The sequence below is a fragment of the Pseudophryne corroboree genome, chromosome 2 (genome assembly GCF_028390025.1).
Source record: "Pseudophryne corroboree isolate aPseCor3 chromosome 2, aPseCor3.hap2, whole genome shotgun sequence".
NCBI lineage: Eukaryota > Metazoa > Chordata > Amphibia > Anura > Myobatrachidae > Pseudophryne > Pseudophryne corroboree.
In genome coordinates, this window is record NC_086445.1 from 487,208,562 (window position 1) to 487,231,473 (window position 22,912).

A 22,912-nucleotide genomic window follows, 5' to 3' on the forward strand; every position below is an offset into this window, starting at 1 on the left:
GTATCCTTTAGGGCTGCCGTGTCAGGAGACGGAAGCACAACCTTTTTGGACAGACGCGATAGAGCTTTGTCCACCGTAGGGGTTGACTTCCACTTTTCCCTGTCCCCAGAGGGGAACGGATATGCCACCGGAATTCTCCTGGGAACCTGTAACTTCTTGTCAGGATTTTGCAAAGCTTTTTCAAAAAGAGCGTTCAGTTCATGAGAGGGAGGAAACGTCACCTCAGGTTTCTTTCCCTTAAACATACAGACCCTAGTATCAGGAACAGCAGGGTCTTCCGTGATATGTAATACGTCTTTTATTGCCACAATTCAATGTACTGAATGCTCTTAGCCAGTTTAGGATTCAATCTGGCATCACTATAGTCGACACTGGAATCAGAGTCCGTGTCGGTATCTGTATCCGCTATCTGGGTAAATGAACGCTTCTGTGACCCCGAGGGGTTCTGAACTTGTAATAATGCATCCTCCATGGATTTTCTCCATGTCTGGTTCTGAGACTCAGATTTATCTAATCTCTTATTCAATCGAGCCACATTTGCATTCAAAACACTCAAAGCATTTACCCAATTAGCCGTCAGCGGTGCCGACACGGTCAATCCCACAGTCTTCTCTGTCCCCACTCCAGCCTCCTCCTGGGAAGAGCACTCAGCCTCAGACATGTTGACACCCGTGTACCGACACCCGCGAATACACTGGGCTATAGGGGACAGACCCACAGTAAAGCCTGTCAGAGAAAGACAGAGGGAGTTTACCAGCTCACAACCCACCGCCTATCCCAGTACTGAAACTTATACACAATGCCTCAGACATGTTAGCGCTTTTATCATTATTAAAACAGCACCAAATTTACTGTGCCCCCCCCTCCCCCCCCCCCCCCCCCCGTTTTGCACCCTGTTACTTGGACAGTAGTGTAGGAGGCCAGGACCAGCATTTCTGCAGCTCTGTGAAGAGAAAATGGCGCTGATTAGAGCTGTGAGGGCTAAGCCACGCCCCCTTAATGGCGCGCTTCAGTCCCGCTAATTTTCATATTCTTTGTACTGGCGGGGGTCTGGATATAGTGCCAAAGCACTGTATTCCTCTTTTGCCAGGTATTTATGAGGTATTATGCTGCCCAGGGCCCCCCCCCTGCACCCTGTAGTGCCGCTGTGTGTGGGAAGGTACCTCAAAGACACTGAAATCTTCTGCCGTCACTGAAGTCTTATGATCTTCTTTTACTCACCCGTCTTCTGACTTCTGGCTCTGCAAGGGGGGTGACGGCGTGGCTCCGGGAACGAGCATCTAGGTGTACCTAGCGATCAGACCCTCTGGAGCTAATGGTGTCCAGTAGCCTAAGAAGCAGAGCCTTGAAATTCACAGAAGTAGGTATGCTTCTCTCCCCTCAGTCCCACGAAGCAGGGAGCCTGTTGCCAGCAGAGCTTCCTGAAAATAAAAAACCCAACATAAGTCTTTTTTAGAGAAACTCAGTAGAGCTCCCTTGTGTGTGACCAGTCTCCCTGGGCACAGAATCTAACTGGAGTCTGGAGGAGGGGCATAGAGGGAGGAGCCAGTTCACACCCATTTAAAGTCTTAAAGTGCCCATGTCTCCTGTGGATCCCGTCTATTCCCCATGGTTCTTGAAGCATCCCCAGCATCCTCTAGGATGTATGAGAAATACCTATATTATTTAATAACCGTGACGCACGGAGCCCTCTCAGAGTACAGGATAAAGGAATAGCCATATGTGTGAGATACACAAAATAGAGACCACACAGCAGCCATTGGCACACACTCAGTCACATATACAATTTAGAGATTATTACCAACAATAAAACTGCACTGGACCAGCAATAGTAAGTAACTATACCACCGAGTGAAGCTATGTATAATAAGATTTTACTCACCGGTAAATCTATTTCTCGTAGTCCGTAGTGGATGCTGGGGACTCCGTAAGGACCATGGGGAATAGACGGGCTCCGCAGGAGACTGGGCACTCTAAGAAAGAATTAGTACTTCTGGTGTGCACTGGCTCCTCCCTCTATGCCCCTCCTCCAGACCTCAGTTAAGGAAACTGTGCCCGGAAGAGCTGACATTACAAGGAAAGGATTTTGGAATCCAGGGTAAGACTCATACCAGCCACACCAATCACACCGTATAACTTGTGATAAACTTACCCAGTCAACAGTATGAACAACAACAGAGCATCAAACAATGGATGCCAACATAACATAACCCTTTATTAAGCAATAACTATATACACGTATTGCAGAAAGTCCGCACTTGGGACGGGCGCCCAGCATCCACTACGGACTACGAGAAATAGATTTATCGATGAGTAAAATCTTATTTTCTCTAACGTCCTAGTGGATGCTGGGGACTCCGTAAGGACCATGGGGATTATACCAAAGCTCCCAAATGGGCGGGAGAGTGCGGATGACTCTGCAGCACCGAATGGGCAAACACAAGGTCCTCCTCAGCCAGGGTATCAAACTTGTAGAACTTAGCAAAGGTGTTTGAACCCGACCAAGTAGCTGCTCGGCAAAGCTGTAATGCCGAGACCCCTCGAGCAGCCGCCCAAGAAGAGCCCACTTTCCTTGTGGAATGGGCTTTCACTGATTTTCGATACAGCAATCCAGCCGCAGAATGAGCCTGCTGAATCGTGTTACAGATCCAGCGTGCAATAGTTTGCTTTGAAGCAGGAGCACCCAGCTTGTTGGATGCATACAGGATAAACAGCGAGTCAGTTTTCCTGACTCCAGCTGTCCTGGCTACATAGATCTTCAAAGCCCTGACTACATCAAGCAACGTGGAATCCTCCAAGTCACGAGTAGCCGCAGGCACCACAATAGGTTGGTTCAAATGAAAAGATGACACCACCTTCGGCAGAAATTGCGGACGAGTCCGTAATTCTGCCCTGTCCATATGGAAAACCAGATAGGGGCTTTTACATGACAAAGCCGCCAATTCTGACACACGCCTAGCCGAAGCTAAGGCCAATAGCATGACCACTTTCCAAGTGAGATATTTTAACTCCACGGTCTTAAGTGGCTCAAACCAGTGAGATTTGAGGAAACTCAACACCACGTTAAGATCCCAAGGTGCCACTGGTGGCACAAAAGGGGGCTGAATATGCAGCACTCCCTTAACAAACGTCTGAACCTCAGGAAGTGAAGCCAGTTCCTTTTGAAAGAAAATGGAGAGGGCCGAAATCTGGACCTTTATGGACCCCAATTTTAAGCCCATAGTCACTCCTGACTGTAGGAAGTGCAGGAACCGGCCCAGCTGGAATTCCTCTGTAGGGGCCTTCCTGGCCTCACACCAAGCAACATATTTTCGCCATATACGGTGATAATGTTTTGCTGTCACATCTTTCCTAGCCTTTATTAGCGTAGGAATAACTTCATCCGGAATGCCTTTTTCCGCTAGGATTCGGCGTTCAACCGCCATGCCGTCAAACGCAGCCGCGGTAAGTCTTGGAACAGACAGGGCCCCTGTTGCAACAGGTCCTGTCTGAGAGGCAGAGGCCATGGGTCCTCTGTGAGCATTTCTTGCAGTTCCGGGTACCAAGTCCTTCTTGGCCAATCCGGGACAATGAGTATTGTTCTCACTCCTCTTTTTCTTACGATTCTCAGCACCTTGGGTATGAGAGGAAGAGGAGGAAACACAAAGACTGACTGGAACACCCACGGTGTTACTAGTGCGTCCACAGCTATCGCCTGAGGGTCTCTTGACCTGGCGCAATATCTCTGTAGCTTTTTGTTGAGGCGGGATGCCATCATGTCCACCTGTGGCAGATCCCATCGTTTTGTAATCTGTGTGAAGACTTCTTGATGAAGTCCCCACTCTCCCGGGTGGAGGTCGTGCCTGCTGAGGAAGTCTGCTTCCCAGTTGTACACTCCCGGAATGAACACTGCTGACAGTGCTTGCACGTGATTCTCCGCCCAACGAAGAATCCTAGTGGCTTCCGCCATCGCCACCCTGCTTCTTGTGCCGCCCTGGCGGTTTACATGAGCCACTGTGGTGATGTTGTCTGACTGAATCAGCACCGGTTGGTTGCGAAGCAGAGGCTCCGCTTGACTCAGGGCGTTGTATATGGCCCTTAGTTCCAGGATATTGATGTGTAGACAAGCCTCCTGACTTGACCACAGCCCTTGGAAGTTTCTTCCCTGAGTGACTGCCCCCCATCCTCGGAGGCTCGCATCCGTGGTCACCAGGACCCAGTCCTGTATACCGAACCTGCGGCCCTCGAGAAGGTGAGCACTCTGCAGCCACCACAGAAGAGACACCATGGCCCTGGGGGATAGGGTGATCAGCCGATGCATCTGAAGATGCGATCCGGACCACTTGTCCAACAGATCCCACTGAAAGGTCCTCGCATGGAACCTGCCGAAGGGAATGGCTTCGTATGACGCCACCATCTTTCCCAGGACTCGCGTGCAGTGATGCATCGCCACCTGTTTTGGTTTTAAGAGGTCTCTGACCAGAGTCACGAGCTCCTGAGCCTTCTCCGCCAGGAGAAACACCTTCTTCTGGTCCGTGTCCAGAATCATGCCCAGGAAGGGCAGACGAGTCGTAGGGATCAGCTGCGACTTTGGTCCAGCCGTGCTGTTGCAACACTTCCTGAGAGTGTGCTACGCTGATCAGCAACTGCTCTCTGGACCTCGCCTTTATGAGGAGATCGTCCAAGTATGGGATAACTGTGACTCCTTGCTTTCGAAGGAGCACCATCATTTCCGCCATTACCTTGGTAAATATTCTCGGTGCCGTGGAGAGACCAAACGGCAACGTCTGGAATTGGTAATGACAGTCCTGTACCACAAATCTGAGGTACTCCTGATGAGGTGGATAAATGGGGACATGCAGGTAAGCATCCTTTATGTCCAGAGACACCATAAAATCCCCCTCTTCCAGGCTTGCAATGACCGCTCTGAGCGATTCCATCTTGAACTTGAACCTTTTTAGGTAAATGTTCAGGGATTTTAAATTCAATATGGGTCTGACCGAACCGTCCGGTTTCGGAACCACAAACATTGTGGAATAGTAACCCTTTCCCTGTTGAGGGAGGGGAACCTGTACCATCACCTGCTGGAGATATAATTTGTGAATTGCCGCTAACACTACTTCCCTTTCTATGGGAGAAGCAGGCAGGGCTGATTTTAGGTAACGGTGAGGGGGCATCACTTCGAATTCCAGCTTGTATCCCTGAGACACAATCTGTATAGCCCAGGGATCCACTTGTGAGCGAACCCACTGGTGGCTGAATTTTCGGAGACGCGCCCCCACCGCTCCCGGCTCCACCTGTGGAGCCCCAGCGTCATGCGGTGGATTTAGTGGAAGCCGGGGAGGACTTCTGTTCCTGGGAACTAGCTGTATGGTGCAGCTTCTTTCCTCTACCCCTGCCTCTGGCAAGAAAGGATGCACCTCTGACTTTCTTGCCTTTTTGTGATCGAAAGGACTGCATTTGGTAATACGGTGCTTTCTTAGGCTGTGAGGGAATATATGGCAAAAAATTTGACTTCCCAGCTGTAGCAGTGGAAACTAGGTCCAAGAGACCGTCCCCAAACAATTCCTCACCCTTATAGGGTAAAACCTCCATGTGCTTTTTAGAGTCGGCATCACCTGTCCATTGCCGAGTCCACAGGACCCTTCTGGCAGAAATCGACATTGCATTTATTCTAGAGCCCAGTAGGCAAATGTCCCTCTGGGCATCCCTCATATATAGGACAGCGTCTTTTATATGCCCCAGGGTCAGTAAAATAGTTCCTCAGACAGAGTATCTGTCCATGCTGCTACAGCACTACACATCCAGGCCGACGCAATTGCCGGCCGCAGTATGGTACCTGAATGTGTATAAACAGACTTCAGGATACCTTCCTGCTTCCTATCCGCAGGATCCTTTAGGGAGGCCGTATCCTGTGACGGCAGGGCCACCTTCTTAGATAAGCGTGTCAGAGCTTTGTCTACCCTAGGGGAGGATTCCCAGCGCATCCTGTCCGTTGGCGGGAAGGGGTACGCCATAAGTAACCTTTTGGAAATCAGCACTTTCCTATCAGGAGAATCCCAAGCTTTTTCACATAACTCATTTAACTCATGTGAAGGGGGAAAAGTCACCTCTTGCTTTTTCTCCCCAAACATATAAACCCTCTTGTCAGGGACAGGGTTTGCCTCTGATATGTGCAATACATATTTCATAGCTACAATCATGTAGCGGATGGCTTTAGCCATTTTAGGCTGCAATTTTGCATCATCGCCATCGACACTGGAATCAGAATCCGTGTCGATATCTGTGTCAACAATATGGGATATAGTGGGCGCTTCAGAGACCCTGACGGCCCCTGCGCTGTAGGATCTGGCATGGGCTGAGACCCCGACTGTCCCAAGGCTTCAGCTTTATCCAACCTTTTATGCAAGGAGTTTACATTATCATTTAATACCTTCCACATATCCATCCAATCAGGTGTCGGCGCCGTCGGCGGGGACACCTCATTCATCTGCACCTGCTCTGCCTCCACATAGCCCTCCTCGTCAAACATGTCGACACAAGCGTACCGACACACCACACACACAGGGGATGCTCTATATGAAGACAGGACCCCCACAAGGCCTTTTGGAGAGACAGAGAGAGAGTATGCCAGCACACACCCCAGCGCTATATGACCCAGGAATCACACAGTAACTTAGTGTTTACCCAGTAGCTGCTGTATATATGATTATTGCGCTAAATTTATGTGCCCCCCCTCTCTTTTTACCCTCTTTCTACCGTGAGTCTGCAGGGGAGAGCCTGGGGAGCTTCCTCTCAGCGGAGCTGTGGAGAGAAAATGGCGCTGGTGAGTGCTGAGGAAGAAACCCCGCCCCCTCAGCGGCAGGCTTCTGTCCCGCGATTTGGTGTAAAAAATGGCGGGGGCTCATGCATATTTACAGTGCCCAGCTGTATATATGCTGCTTTTGCCAGGAGGTACTTAATTGCTGCCCAGGGCGCCCCCCCCCCTGCGCCCTGCACCCTACAGTGACCGGAGTGTGTGGGTTAGTGTGGGCGCAATGGCGCACAGCTGCAGTGCTGTGCGCTACCTCATGTGAAGACAGGAGTCTTCTGCCGCCGATATTGACGTCTTCTTGCTTCATCCGCCGGCTTCTGTATTCTGGCTTTGCGAGGGGGACGGCGGCGCGGCTCCGGGAACGGACGACCAAGGTTAAGTTCCTGTGTTCGAACCCTCTGGAGCTAATGGTGTCCAGTAGCCTAAGAAGCACAACCTAGCCGCAGTTAGTAGGTTTGCTTCTCTCCCCTCAGTCCCACGTAGCAGAGTCTGTTGCCAGCAGAAGCTCTCTGAAAATAAAAAACCTAACTAAAATACTTTCTTAATAGCAAGCTCAGAAGTGCTCACTAAAATGCACCCAGCTCCTTCCGGGCACAGATTCTAACTGAGGTCTGGAGGAGGGGCATAGAGGGAGGAGCCAGTGCACACCAGTAGTACTAATTCTTTCTTAGAGTGCCCAGTCTCCTGCGGAGCCCGTCTATTCCCCATGGTCCTTACGGAGTCCCCAGCATCCACTAGGACGTTAGAGAAAATTTTAATACCTACCGGTAAATCCTTTTCTCCTAGTCCGTAGAGGATGCTGGGGACTCCAAAAGGACCATGGGGTATAGACGGGATACGCAGGAGACATGGCACACTATAAGACTTTGAATGGGTGTGAACTGGCTCCTCCCTCTATGTCCCTCCTCCAGACCTCAGTTATAGGAACTGTGCCCAGGAAGACGGACATTTCGAGGAAAATAATTTTTGTTACACTACGGGTGAGACACATACCAGCTCAAACACACCGTACAACTGGATTAGCAGGAATACCAGAGAACAGTATGAACGAAAACCAGCAACAAGCTGAACATAACCGATACACAACCTTCGTGTAACCGAAACAACAACTAACAATACAACTGCAAGTAACAGTCCGCACCGGGATGGGCGCCCAGCATCCTCTACGGACTAGGAGAAGAGGATTAACCGGTAGGTATTAAAATCCTATTTTCTCTTACGTCCTAGAGGATGCTGGGGACTCCAAAAGGACCATGGGGTCTATACCAAAGCTCCAGACCGGGCGGGAGAGTGCAGACGACTGTGCAGCACCGATTGAGCAAACAAGAGGTCCTCCTCAGCCAGGGTATCAAACTTGTAGAACTTAGCAAAAGTATTTGAACCTGACCACGTAGCTGCTCGGCAAAGTTGAAGTGCCGAGACCCCTCGGGCAGCCGCCCAAGATGAGCCCACCTTCCTGGTAGAATGGGCCTTCACTGACTTCGGCAACGGCAATCCAGCCGTAGAATGAGCGTGCTGAATCGTATTACAAATCCAGCGTGCAATAGTCTGCTTGGAAGCAGGATTTCCAATCTTGTTGGAAGCGTACAGGACAAACAGAGCCTCCGTTTTCCTAACCAGAGCCGTTCTGGCGACATAAGTTTTCAAAGCTCTCACAACATCGAGAGATTTTGGCACCGTCACCACAATAGGTTTATTTATGTGAAACGAAGAAACCACCTTCGGCAGAAATTGTTGACGAGTTCTCAATTACGCTCTAGCCACATGGAAAATCAAATATGGGCTCTTGTGAGACAAAGCCGCCAATTCCGACACCCGTCTGGCGGACGCCAAGGCCAAAAGCATGGCCACTTTCCAAGTGAGAAATTTCAGCTCAACCTTTCGCAAAGGTTCAAACCAGTGAGACATAAGAAATTGTAACACCACGTCAAGATCCCACGGTGCCACGGGTGGCACAAACGGGGGATGGATATGCAGCACTCTCTTCACGAAAGTCTGAACTTCAGGAAGGGCGGCCAATTCTTTTTGAAAAAACAGATAAAGCCGAATTCTGCACTTTGCTGGAACCCATATACCTGCATCCACGCCTGCCTGCAAAAAATGGAGGAAACGACCTAGCTGAAACTCCTCCACCGGAGCTTTCCTGGCTTCACACCACGAAACATATTCTCTCCAAATACGTGATAATGTTTCGCCGTGACCTCCTTTCTAGCCTTAAGGAGAGTGGGGATGACTTACCCAGGAAAACCCTTTTGAGCTAGGATTTGGCGTTCAACCTCCACTCCGTCAAACGCAGCCGCGGTAAGTCTTGAAATACGCATGGCCCCTGGAGTAACAAGTCCTCTCTGAGAGGAAGCGGCCAAGGATCTTCTATGAGCAACTCCCGAAGATCCGGATACCAGGCCCTCCGTGGCCAATCTGGAACGACGAGTACGGCCGTAACCCTTGTTCGTCTTATGATCCTCAACACTTTTGGAATGAGAGGAAGTGGAGGAAACACATATACCGACTGAAACACCCACGGAGTTACCAGGGCGTCCACTGCACTGGCTTGGGTGTCCCTTGACCTGGAACAATACCTCGGAAGCTACTTGTTGAGGCGAGATGCCATCATGTCTATTTGAGGAATTCCCCAACGCCTTGTCACTTCTGCAAATACCTCTTGATGAAGAGCCCACTCTCCTGGATACAGATCGTGTCTGCTGAGGAATTCTGCTTCCCAGTTGTCCACGCCCGGAAGGAAGACCGCTGACAGAGCGCTCACGTGCTTTTCCTTCCAGCGGAGAACCCTTGTGGCCTCCGCCATCGCCGCTCTGCTTTTTGTTCAGTCCTGGCGGTTTACGTACGCTACCGCTGTTACGTTGTCCGACTGAATCAGGACAGGTAGACCTCGAAGAAGGTGTTCCACTTGCAGAAGGCCGTTGTAAATGGCTCTTAACTCTAGAACGTTTATGTGGAGACAAGTTTCCTGGCTTGACCATTTTCCCTGGAAACTTCTTCCTTGTGTGACTGCACCCCAGCCTCGGAGACTTGCATCCGTGGTCAGCAGGACCCAATCCTGGATTCCGAACCTGCATCCCTCTAGAAGGTGAGAACTTTGCAGCCACCACAGGAGAGAAATTCTGGTCCTGGAAGATAGACTTATTTTCCGGTGCATGTGCAGGTGAGACCCGTACCATTTGTCCAGCAGGTCCCACTAAAACACCCGGGCATGAAACCTGCCAAACGGAATGGCTTCGTAAGCCGCAACCATCTTCCCTAGCACTCGAGTGCATTGATGAATCGACACTCTTGCCGGTTTCAGAAAGTCCTTGACCATGCAATGGATTTCCAGAGCTTTTTCCGCCGGAAGAAACACTCTCTGCAGTTCCGTGTCTAGGATCATGCCCAAGAAGGGCAGCCGAGTTGTCGGGATCAACTGAGACTTTGGCAAATTTAGAATTCAACCATGATGTCGCAGAACCGTCAGGGAGAGTTCCACATTTCTTAGCAACTGCTCCTTTGATCTCACCTTTATCAGGAGATCGTCCAAGTACGGGATAATTGTGACACCCTGCTTGCGTAGGAGTACCATAATTTCCGCCATCACTTTGGTGAAGACCCTCGGGCCGTGGAAAGCCCAAACGGCAACGTCTGAAATTGGTAATGACAATCCTGCACCGCAAATCTCAGGAAAGCCTGATTTGGAGGATATATCGGGACGTGTAAGTAGGCACCTTTTATGTCAATTGACGCCATAAAACCCCCCCCTTCTAGACTGGAGATCACAATGACCCTCTGTTAACACAGCTTTTGTATCACAGCATTTACTACTTCCCTTTCTGGGATAGAAACTGGCAAGGCTGATTTGAAAAATCGGTGGGGGAGGCATCTCCTGAAACTCCTGTTTGTACCCTTGGGACACTATGTCTAAGACCCAAGGATCTAGGCCCGGTTGAAACCAGACCTGACTGAAGATTCGGAGATGGGCCCCCACCGGCACGGACTCCCGTAGGGGAGCCCCAGCGTCATGCGGTGGACTTGGCTGAGGCGGGGGGCGCCAGACACAACAGGCAACCTTTTTCCCCTTCCTCTACCTTTTGAAGCGAGGAAGGACGAGCCCCTTCCTTCTTTGTATTTATTAGGCCGACAGGACTGCATCCGATAATGGGCCGCCTTTTTCTGTTGTGCGGGGACATAAGGAAGAAAAGATGACTTACCCGCAGTAGCGGTAGACACCAGGTCAGCGAGGCCGTCACCAAACAAGACACTACCTTTATAAGGGAGGGCTTCCATAGCTTTCTTGGAGTCGGCATCAGCATTCCATTGATGAATCCACAGCGCCCTCCTGGCCGAGACTGCCATGGCATTGGCCCTCGATCCCAAGAGGCCTATATCCCTCGCTGCATCCTTTAGTTAAGCTGCAGCGTCCCTGATATAACCGAGAGTCAAAAGAATGTTATCCTTATCAAGGGTATCCATGTCAGATGCCAAATTATCAGCCCACTTAGCAATAGCACTACTAACCCATGCCGACGCCACGGCAGGTCTGAGGAGTGCACCCGTAGTGACATAAATGTCTTTTAATGTCGTTTCCTGCTTACGATCCGCAGGATCCTTGAGGGCAGCCATGTCAGGAGACAGAAGCGCCACTTTTTTGGACAGTCGGGATATAGCCTTGTCCACATTGGGAGATGACTCCCACTTTTCCCAGTCGTCAGAGAGGAAAGGATATGCCATAAAAATTCTCTTGGGAATCTGCCACCTTTTGTCAGGCGACTCCCAAGCCTTTTCACAAAGAGCGTTCAGTTCATGAGAGTGGGGAAACTTCACCTCAGGCTTTTTCCCTTTAAATAAACAAACCCTCGTATCTGGAACAGGAGGTTCCTCAGAAATATGTAAAACATCTTTAATTGCCACAATCATATACTGAATACTCTTTACCAATTTTGGATGTAAACTGGCTTCACTAAAGTCGAAACTGGAATCAGAGTCCGTGTCGGTATCCGTATCTGCCATCTGGGTAAATTAACGTTTCTGTGACCCTGAGGGGGCCTGTACCTGAGACAAGGCGTCCTCCATGGATTTTCTCTACGTTTGTGTCTGAGAATCAGATTTATCCAGCCTCTTAGACAATAACGCCACATTTGCATTCAATGTACTCAGCATATTCACCCAATCAGCAGTCAGCTGTGCCGACAGAGTCACTCCCAAATCCTTCTCTGCGCCCCCAGTAACTTCCTCTGGGGAGGAGCACTCAGCCTCAGACATGTCGACACACTGTACCGACACACACACACTCACACTGGCAATAGGGGACAGACCCACAGGGAAGCCTGTTAGAGAGAACACAGAGGGAGTATGCCAGCTCACACCCCAGCGCCCATATACTACAGAAAAATATACTATATGATCACTGCGCTGTTTTAAATACATATATATATATATATATATAGCACCAATTGACTGTGCCCCCCCCCCCCCCCCCCATTTTGCTCCCTGTACTTGTAAAGGAGAGTGGAGGTCCGGGCCAGCGTCTCTGCATGCTCTGTGAAGAGAGAAAATGGCGCTGGTAAGCTGTGCGGCTAAGCCACGCCCCCACCCGGTGCGATGTAGTCCCGCTCAAATTCAAATTATTATACTGGTGGGGGTCTCATATTTAGTGCCTGGGCACCGATAATATGCTTTTTTGCCAGTGAAAACTCCACTAACCTGCTGCCCAGGGCGCCCCCCCCCCCCCCTGCGCCCTTCACCCTGTGAGTGCCGTTGGTGTGTGTGTGGGAGCATGGAGCGCAGCGCGACCGCTGTGCTGTACCTTCGTTACTGAAGTCTTCTGCCGTCACTGAAGTCTTCTGCCTTCTGTATACTCACCCGGCTTCTTTCTTCTGGCTTCTGTGAGGGTGTTGACGGCGCGGCTCCGGGAACAAGCAGCTAGGCGCACCAAGTGAGCGAACCCCCTGGAGGTAATGGTGTCCAGTAGCCTAAGAAGCAGAGCCCTTAACTCAGAAGAAGTAGGTCTGACTTCTCTCCCCTCAGTCCCACGAAGCAGGGAGCCTGTAGCCAGCAGGTCTCTCTGAAAATAAAAAACCTAACCTAAAGTCTTTTCAGAGAAACTCAGGAGAGCTCCCCTAGTGTGTGTCCAGTCTCTCTGGGCACAGAATCTAACTGAGATCTGGAGGAGAAGCACAGAGGGAGGAGCCAGTTCACACCCATTCAAAGTCTTATAGTGTGCCCATGTCTCCTGCGGATCCCGTCTATACCCCATGGTCCTTTTGGAGTCCCCAGCATCCTCTAGGACGTGAGAGAAATATATATATATATATATATATATATATATAAATAAATAAAACAATGCACAGCAAAGACTGGATGTATATCACAGGGTACTTGTACTAAATAACCCTGAATGTATGCACTTGTTCTTAACTAACACTGTCTAGACGACATGTAGAAAACTTGAGTGTCCTGTAAATGCACAGCACTGATGAAGCAGACGGCATTACAGAGGAGGCATTGCCCACCAGTCCCAGAGTCAGCGTAGCATGTGTGTAATGGCGCCCAAACGCTGAGAGGGGTGAGGGAGACAGAGAGATGCAGCTCCAGGGCGGGGACATTTACTTTAAATGGCGCCCAGGGGCTGGGGGATGGGCTACAGGTCAGAGCCTTATCCCCTTGCTGGACTTCACCACCGGGTACTGTGGGCCACGATAAAACGGTTTTATATATATTTATATATATATATATATATAGAATCCCAATAAAGATGACAGCGGCACTCGGGGTTTTGTAAACATGCAAAAATTGTATTCAAACGTGAATAGACAGGCTGACGTTTCGGGGCTAACCCGCCCCTTTGTCAAGGTGTACACCTTGACAAAGGGGCGGGTTAGCCCCGAAACGTCGGCCTGTCTATTCACGTTTGAATACAATTTTTGCATGTTTACAAAACCCAGAGTGCCGCTGTCATCTTTATTGGGATTCTACACAATTGTTATCAGGAGGCACCAGGGTCACGAGTGGCCATCAGGAGGAGTGCCGGTCCACACCTGCTATATATATATATATATATATATTTATTTATAAAACCGACCTGTGCCCCTGCCCTGGTCTAGTGGGGTCCCTGTACCAACACAGTGTCCAAGCCAGCGTGCGCGGTCCGCCTCCTAATGGCCGCGCTGGATTGCGATTTTCGGCGGGTCCCGTCTGGGGGACCCTCTTACCTCCTCCCTTGATGCGGCCACGCGATCCCGGAGAGCTGCGGCAAGTGTGTGTGCCCTAGGTGAAGTACCAGAGCCTCCGCTGTAAGTATCCGGCAACCAGGGACGCGGGAGTATACAGCGCCGCTGGGGGAGGTGATGGAGCTGCTGGAGCAGCCCTGCCTGTGAATGTCCTGTTTGCAGGGCACCAACTTACAAACTGAGCTCCTGTGCACAGAGGCGGGGTTATAGAGGAGGCGGCGTTGAGCATCTTGGGAATAGTCAAAGCTTTTAGCCTGTTGGTGCCTCGGATCAAGATCCTACTCTACACCCCGATGTTATTCCCCGGGGAACCCCAGTGTACCCCGCTGCAGAAATACAATTTTAACTGCTGTGGCACAAGATACATTGTAAAAATATTATACAATTGTGCACACCATAGTGGTGTCTATAAGACAGAGGAGAAAATATGGAGTTGCCTGTGTATACTGTCCTCCTTTACAAGCCCTCTAGTTAGTATCCAAGCACACACAGCTTCTAATTCGGAATATCTTAAAGGCTGCTAACTTTAGCTTAGGGGAGAAACAAATCACATATTGGAAAAACTGACTTCTTGGTAAAATTGTAAAATAAAAACATGAAAATAAAAGTCCTGAGGGTCTTAGAAGATGAGTACTGCACTCATTAAATGCTGGGAGAAAGTTATAGCCATTGATATTACTGTATGTCCTCGGGAAAAGTCAAGGAGGAAGAACTTGCTCAGGGAAGATCTCTACCTTTTGACTTTTCCTGAAGACATGACATCAAGGCCTTTAACTTTCTCCCAGCAGTTAAGGAATGTGGGGCTGTTTATCTAAGCCCCTCAGAACTTTTATTTCATTTTGTATTTATTCTGAGTTTCTATAAAAGTTGTGCTTACAGTTTTACCATTCTATAATCCAATGTTTTGTGAATTAGATGTGATTCATTGAATTTACTATGAAGCAGTGATTTTTTTTTGGTGCTTCAAGATGGTGTTTCCACTTTTGCTTTTATCTTAATAAATTTGTCCATAATCAGGACAGAACTTGATTTCTCACCTTAAATCTCAGATGTAAATCAAGTGGAAGCTATTGTCTGCCATTCAGACATAAAACCTATTGTACATAGAAAAGCATCTTTCCCCCATGAACACAGGGGTAGGTGTATGAAAGTGCGTTATTGGGGGACATGGAATCGCGCTGATACTGCTTCTCCCCCATGTATGCCAGCGGCGGTGTGTGCACAGTGACAGAGGAACTATGCGCTTCTGTCATTATCGCCGCTATCTTTTAGACAGCACACTGATATCCAGGGCAATGTAAGATTTTGACAACTGCAGGTGTCGATGCCCTATCTCCACAGCCAGGGGGAGCACTGTCCCTGGCTGTGGCAGGTGCCGGTTCAGAGCTGCACGGGAGATATTGCAATAATAGCAAGATCTCACATGTGTGCCCTGGAACCGGCCAGGCAGGGAGATACAGCGTGTCACCACTAAGCTGATTCTCTGTGTGCTCTGGTGGGGGATTGCCAGAGAAGGGAATTCTCACTCCCCTGCTTCGGCAGACAAGATGTTACTACGATCCGTGCCACTGAAACACATATCCCCCACAATTTTCTAGTAGCTCTTTAAAATAGAATAGCGATAAGGTGCGTACACACTGGCCGATATATCGGCCGTTCTACTGAACAGGCGATATGTCGCAGATCCATCGGCCAGTGTGTACGAGCGATATGTCTGTGAACGCTGTCATTTACAGGCATATTGCATCGGCCCTGCAGCACAGACGTCGCCAATATATCTAACATACTGGTTCATCGTGCTGTGTATAAACTTGCTGGCGGTGATTGATAGCACAACTGGGCGGGCGCATGTAAATGCCCGCCCAGTTCGTGACGTCAGTCCCGACAGATTGGGCAGTGTGTATGCACAACACTCTGCCTGGTCCGTCTGTAGATATATCTGCAGATCGATTGATCTGCAGATATATCTAGAAGTGTGTACTCAGCGTAAGACTTATATTTGTTGTGAAATACTGACATTTTCAACATAAAAAAATTATAATTAAAATAACTGCACAGTGGCCTCCCTGCAATGGAGCATTGTTCTGGGTTCAGCAGCTGAATAATGGGGTGAGGGTGTTCTAGAGGTGACACTCGCATCCCTACTGTCACTGTAGTGATGTTTAAATTAACCTCACTAGTGTGCCTGAACCTTAAGGGTCTGCACTGCTGTAATTTTATAAATCTGTAATTACAGGACATTATTCTATACATTTTATTACATTTTAGAAATTCTGCATAAAATGATCTGACCTTTAACAGACAATATTTTATGATCCTGAGAGATCCTCCTTTAGAAAAGCGTACATTACACCTATTTTCATTGATCCTGATTTGCGAAAGCCTCATGGAAGCTCATTTTACCATTATTCACATTTCCTTGCAATGCTATAGTACTCATTGATTTGTACTTGGCAAACACCAAATGGGCAGAGTTACTGTAGATCTGCATGATGTTCTGTTTTATTTTTTTACTAAACAGGTCAAAAACTGTAGTATGTGACCCAATTCCAAAATCTCAAAATTCCCATACATATAATCTAGGAGGACCAGGGCTGTTTTTTCGTATGCGCTCAATGAGCAGTTGCCCACGGGCCCCAGGAGTATAAGAGCCCTAGACTGATGGCTGAGAGTCCCCCTTTTTCAGGGGTACCAGATTTTTTAAAATTGGCCCTCTGGAACTCGAAATATCCATCTTCAAATTGTTAATTGCTCTTCCCAACTAGATATTTCGGGTTCTGTCTGACATATATTTCGGGTTCTGTCTGCCTGACTTCTGTCTGGTCCCTGCTCCAGCTCCACACACCTGGTATGCAGTTTTATATGTTCGTCGGTTTATTGCTCTGGCTCCTGAACTCTGATCCCCAAGTCCCCAGTATCAAGCAAGGTGCCCTCTCACCGGAAAATGATGAATATTAAGCCCACTTCACTATCCACCCCTACATGCATATTAAACACCCCCTACCACCCTGGAAGTCATGTACCGGGGCCCCTTCATTTAGCCTAATGCCCCCTTCTACATTTTAGTGGTCTCCCTCACACCCCATCTCCCACCATCTGTGCAGTAAAGTAGTAATTAGCAAAAATGACTAATCCAGGTCATTAATTCTGAGTGGAAAATAGAACACCCCCTACCGCCCACATAACATCAAAGTTGCCGCTGATAGCACCCCCACCCCTACAGCTGAAGGATGAGTAGGGGCCCCAGTGCATTGCTTTGCCATTGGGCCTACACTGCTGTTAAGACGGTCCTGAGGAGGAGGACAGAATATCAGAGCTCTACATGTGATCTCAGCTAGCATAGAAATAGTGGGAAACGTGTGGCCAGACACACCTTGAACTCCAACACCTGCATCAAACAGCTACTCAGAGATCTGATTTTTCATTTATCAATAACCAGATTTCATTTGTTTGTCCGACATTGGTACTGGCTATCTGAGAAAAAGATTGCAACTTCAGCAATATCTGAAACTTTTTATCCCAGCCTATAATAACGATGTAACCTGATACAATTTCAGCTCTCTGCAGTATATTAATCTGCCTTCAAGAGCACATACAGTATAGTTTAAGTCCCATTTTATGCCTTAATAATACATTAGCAAATGCTAGAATGATGAAAAGTAACCAAATATAAATGGAATCTCAGATCCATTTATATGGAAATACAGGCATTTTTTTATATCTCAAATATTGAATACCTGAAACCTACCTGTTTGTCTCAATTCCATCATCATGTTTACCAGAGTTCTTTGAGCTTCTTCCAATAAACTGAGTGTAAATCTATAATACACAATAAAAAAAATAATATTACATGTTGAGTATCCCATATCGAAATATTCCTAAATACCGAATATTCCGAAATACAGAATTTTTAGAGTGAAACTGAGATAGTGAAACCTTGGTTTTCTGATGGCTCAATGTACACAAACTTTGTTTAATACACAAAATTATTAAAAAATATTGTATTAAATGACCTTCAGGCTGTGTGTATAAGGTGTATATGAAACATACATGAATTGTGTGTATGTACACAAACTTTGTTTAATGCACAAAGTTATAAAAAAATAGGATTTTAATTACCTGCCGGTTAATCCTTTTCTCGTAGTCCGTAGACGATGCTGGGGTCCATATTAGTACCATGGGGTATAGACGGGTCCACCAGGAGCCATTGGCACTTTAAGAGTTTAATAGTGTGGGCTGGCTCCTCCCTCTAGGCCCCTCCTACCAGACTTAGTCTAGAAACTGTGCCTGAGGAGACAACATACTTCGAGAGAAGGAATTACACAGATAGTGGCGAGATTCATATCAGCTCACACAAACAAGAGAATCCGGCAAACATGCCGGAAAACTCAGCAACAGCTGAAACAGTACTGAAACAGTAAATAACGCAGAACTTACCTAGGAACCAGGTAGTACTGAACTATAAACCAAAGCAGGAAAACTAAGCTCCCAACATCCTCTACAGACTACGAGAAAAGGATTTACTGGCAGGTAATTAAAATCCTATTTTCTCTTACGTCCTAGAGGATGCTGGGGTCCATATTAGTACTATGGGGATGTACCAAAGCTCCCAGTACGGGAGGGAGAGCGCGGAGGCTCCTGCAATACTGCTTGACCAAACTTGAGGTCATCAGAGGCCAGAGTATCGAACTTGTAAAACTTGGCAAACGTGTTCAGCTCGGCAAAGCTGTAAGGCCGAGACACCCTGGGAGAACCCACTTTACGAGTAGAGTGGGCCTTAACCGATTTCGGACACGGCAATCCTGCCGTAGAATACGCATGCTGGATAGTGAACCTGATCCAGCGCGAAATCGATTACTTAGAAGCAGGACACCCAATTTTCTTGGGATCGTAGAGGACAAAGAGAGTCAGATTTCCTATGACAAGCAGTCCTCTTCACATAGATCTTCAAACCCCTTACAACATCCAAGGCTCTTGAAGCAATTGAGGAGGGTTCAAAGACTTTAAGGTTAGAATAGGCCGTATCGAACCATCCGGTTTTGGTACCACAAAAAGTTTCAAAAAATAACCTTTGTTCCACTGTTGAGGTGGAACTGGAAATGACCTCTCACGCCACCAATTTTCTGATGGCCTCCAGAAGAATTGTTCTGTCTGCCAGCAGAGCTGGCAAGCCTGACTTGAAGAAACGGTGAGGGGGGGATCTTGAGACTCCAGTCTGTACCCTCTGGACACTATATCCAGGACCCAGGGGTCCAGACCAGACGACACCCAGACGTGGCTGAACTGCCGGAGTCTTGCCCCCACCTGACCCTCCTCCAGGCCTAGCTGTCCACCGTCATGCGGAGTACTTAGGGGTATCAGAAGCGGGCTTTTGGGATTGGGAACCTGCGGGAGCAGGTTTCTTTCCTTTGGCACGACCACCTCTGAAGAAGGTGTTCGAAGGCTTGTTCTTTCTAGGCCTCCCGGGCCGCAAGGACTGTGACGTGGCTGGTGTAAAAGGGTTCTTCGTAGCCGGTGCAGCTGAGGGGAGAAAAGGAGACTTACCCCCGGTAGCCGTGGCAATCCACGCATCCAGCGCCTCCCCAAAGAGAGCCTGACCTGTATATGGTAGGCCCTCCACACTCTTCGTGGATTCTGCGTCCGCAGACCAGTGGCGCAGCCAGAGACCCCTGCGAGCCGAGACGGACATGGAGATCCCCGCAGGTCCTTCATGGAATCTACCAGGAACCCTGCAGAATTCTGAATATTACGAAAAAATAAATCAACGTCACCTTTATCCAGCGTAGTCGATTCCTCCTGCAGAGTGATAGACCACCTGGCAATAGCTTTTGCAATCCAAGCACAGGCTATAGTAGGCCACAATATAGCCCCTGAAGCCTTGTAAATGGATTTTAGCATAGCATCCACCTTGCCGGGTCCATCAACGCGGTAGATCCCGGGACTGGCAACACCACCTGTTTGGACAGCCTGGAGACAGAGGCGTCGACTATCGGCGGGGACTCCCATTTCTTTCTATCTTCCTCTGGGAAGGGAAAAGCAACCAAGACTCTCTTAGGGATCTGGAATTTATTTTCCGGAGTTTCCCAGGCTTTTTCAAAGATAGCGTTTAATCCTTTGGATGCCGGGAAAGTGAGGTGGGGGGGGGGGGCTTTTTATTATCTGTAAAAAAGGCCTCCTCCACCTGCTCAGGAGATGTGTCAGAAATGTGTAAAACAGTTATAATCATTAATCGCACCCCCTTAGCAAGTGATGCTGTCCCCCTCAATACATCCCCGTCACAGTCTGCAGTGTCAGAATCGGTGTCCGTGTCATCCTGCATAAGCATTGCAAGCGCACGTTTGTGAGAATGTACCGCAGGGGACCCCGAGGAAGCAGTATCAGACCATACAACCATAGAGGATTTCAGGACCTGAGTGGCATGTTCAGTCCTAGCAACCCTAACCAAAATTTGAGAAATAGTCCCCCTCAGAGAGACTAACCATTCTGGCTCTCTAGCTGGGATCTGCGCTACAACAGTGCAATCCTGATTACATGGAATGGAGTCTTCCTGGGAAGACAAATCCTCTGCTGCATATGAAACAGTGTCCCTAGACATGTTGTCACACACCCACCAAACACCCCACAAACACACAGGGTACTGGGCAGACAGAGTTTCCCCCCTAAGAATGGCAGAGAGACACAGAGATTGGAGCCAACCCACACACAGTGCTATAACAGGTATAGGGAGACCCCAAACCAGCGCTGACTGAGTCCCTTAATAGGTGCCACAGCCCTTCACAGACACCCCTCCCTTCTACACCCCCCTGGTACCGTACAGATCGCTGGAGGTGCTCTGGAGGGATCTGGACATCGGCTGGCAGGGAGCTGCAGGCAGGAAAATGGCGCTGAACTCTGCTGGGTCCGCTCTGAGAAGCTCCGACCCAGCAATGGCGCCGGCTTCCCGCTCTTCTTTAGATTATACTGGCCCGGAGGATTTTTCTGCTGGCAGAGATCCGCGGACCCAGACAGGCTGGACAGGTCAGTTAGGGTCTGGAGCAGGCTCAAGGCGCCCCTCCAAGCGCCGCACCGCAGTACCGCTGAGCCGCTCTGGACCCGCAAGCCGCCTTCTTCACACTGACCCACCGCTTGTGAGGGGGACAGTGATTTACTCGCCAACTTCAGCTCTGAAAGGGGGTGGCGGCTGGCTTCTGGGGCGAGTGGCCCGACATGGCTGGTCGCGATCGTTGCCTCTGGAGCTCAATGTCCAGTCAGCGGAGGCAGTGACTCAGCCCCCGCAGGGTGGACACTGTCCCCCCCCTAGTCCCTCGATGCAGGCAGGCTGTCGCCAGCAGCCTCCTGTAAAGAAATAAACTCTAAAAAAACTTTTTTTTACCAAGGAAGCTCAGGAGAGCTCCCTTAGCTGTGACCGCCTTCTCTGGGCACATTTTCTAGACCGAGTCTGGTAGGAGGGGCATAGAAGGAGGAGCCAGCCCACACTATTAAACTCTTAAAGTGCCAATGGCTCCTGGTGGACCCGTCTATACCCCATGGTACTAATATGGACCTCGGCATCCTCTAGGACAGGGGTGGGGAACCTTTTTTCTACCAAGGGCCAATTGGATATTTATAAAATCCTTCGGGGGCCATACAAAAATTATCAACTTAAAAATGAGCCTTCCCCCAGTAGATATGCCCCCAGTCAGTTGTTATGCCCCAGTAGCTATGCCCCCAGTCACTTGTTATGCCCCATTAGATATGCCCCGTCACTTGTTATGCCCCATTAGATATGCCACCAGTCAGTTGTTATGCCCCATTAGATATGCCCCCTAGCAGCAATGCTTGCACACACACATTAAAAGAAAGAAAAAACACAATACTCACCAGCCCTGCTCCTGCTTTTGGACCGTTGCCCTCCGCCTGGCCACTCGCTCTTCAGAACTATGGGAGAGAAGTCATGACATCTCTCCCATAACACCGCACAGCAGCACACGCACACTGCCAGAGATGGAAGCTGGAGCTCAGGAGTGAGCTCCTGCCTCCGGCTGCTACTAAGGGTAAGAAGCTAGGCGCCCACTAGTAACAAAATCTCAGCGGGCGCCCGGCTAGGTGAGCCTGGCCGGGCCGGATCAAGTGGCTTTGCGGGCCTTATACGGCCCTCAGGCCTGAGGTTCCCCACCCCTGCTCTAGGACGTAAGAGAAATATTGTCTAAAATTACATTCATGCTGTGTGTATAAGGTGTATATGAAACATAAATGCATTCTCTGCTTAGACTTCAGTCCCATCACCATGATATCTCATTATGGTATGCAATTATTACAAAATACGGAAAAAAATCCAATATCTAAAATACTTCTGGTCCCAAGCATTTTGGATATGGGATACTCAACCTGTATTGTAAATTACAAGAAAAAAGTAAACAAAGAAAATTGATCCCTGTGTTAATTGTTTGTATACATGCCTAGAAAACCTATTAAATTATGTTACACAAATGGTTATCTTCAATTTTTCTTATGTGACTCAGTGCTTTTGTGCCCATTTTTATGGGTCTGTCCATAGGTTAACAAGATAATTACAATTGTGGAGGACACAGTTTATTGAGACATTTTTATGTGTGCAACAGTCCAAGGGGCCCATTGTCATTCCTTATACAAGGTGAAAAAATAGGATTTTAATACCTACCGGTAAATCCTTTTCTCCTAGTCCGTAGAGGATGCTGGGGACTCCAAAAGGACCATGGGCTATAGACGGGATCCGCAGGAGCTTGGGCACACTAAAAAGACTTTTACTGGGTGTGAACTGGCTCCTCCCTCTATGCCCCTCCTCCAGACCTCAGTTATAGGAACTGTGCCCAGGAGAGACGGACATTTAGAGGAAAGGATTTTTGTTATACTAAGGGTGAAAAATATACCAGCCCACACCACA

At 48.7% G+C, this 22,912-nt stretch overlaps 1 protein-coding gene across 9 annotated transcripts in view; it reads right to left on the minus strand.

Annotated features, from left to right (window-relative positions):
* TEX14 (testis expressed 14, intercellular bridge forming factor) overlaps nt 1-22,912 on the minus strand; it is a 739,191-nt gene that overhangs the window by 226,572 nt on the left and 489,707 nt on the right. For all 9 annotated transcript variants that reach the window (XM_063953897.1, XM_063953895.1, XM_063953894.1 and 6 more), the window contains one exon: nt 17,759-17,829. In XM_063953897.1, the coding sequence (XP_063809967.1) occupies nt 17,759-17,829 (71 nt within the window). The remainder of the gene's footprint in view (nt 1-17,758; nt 17,830-22,912) is intronic.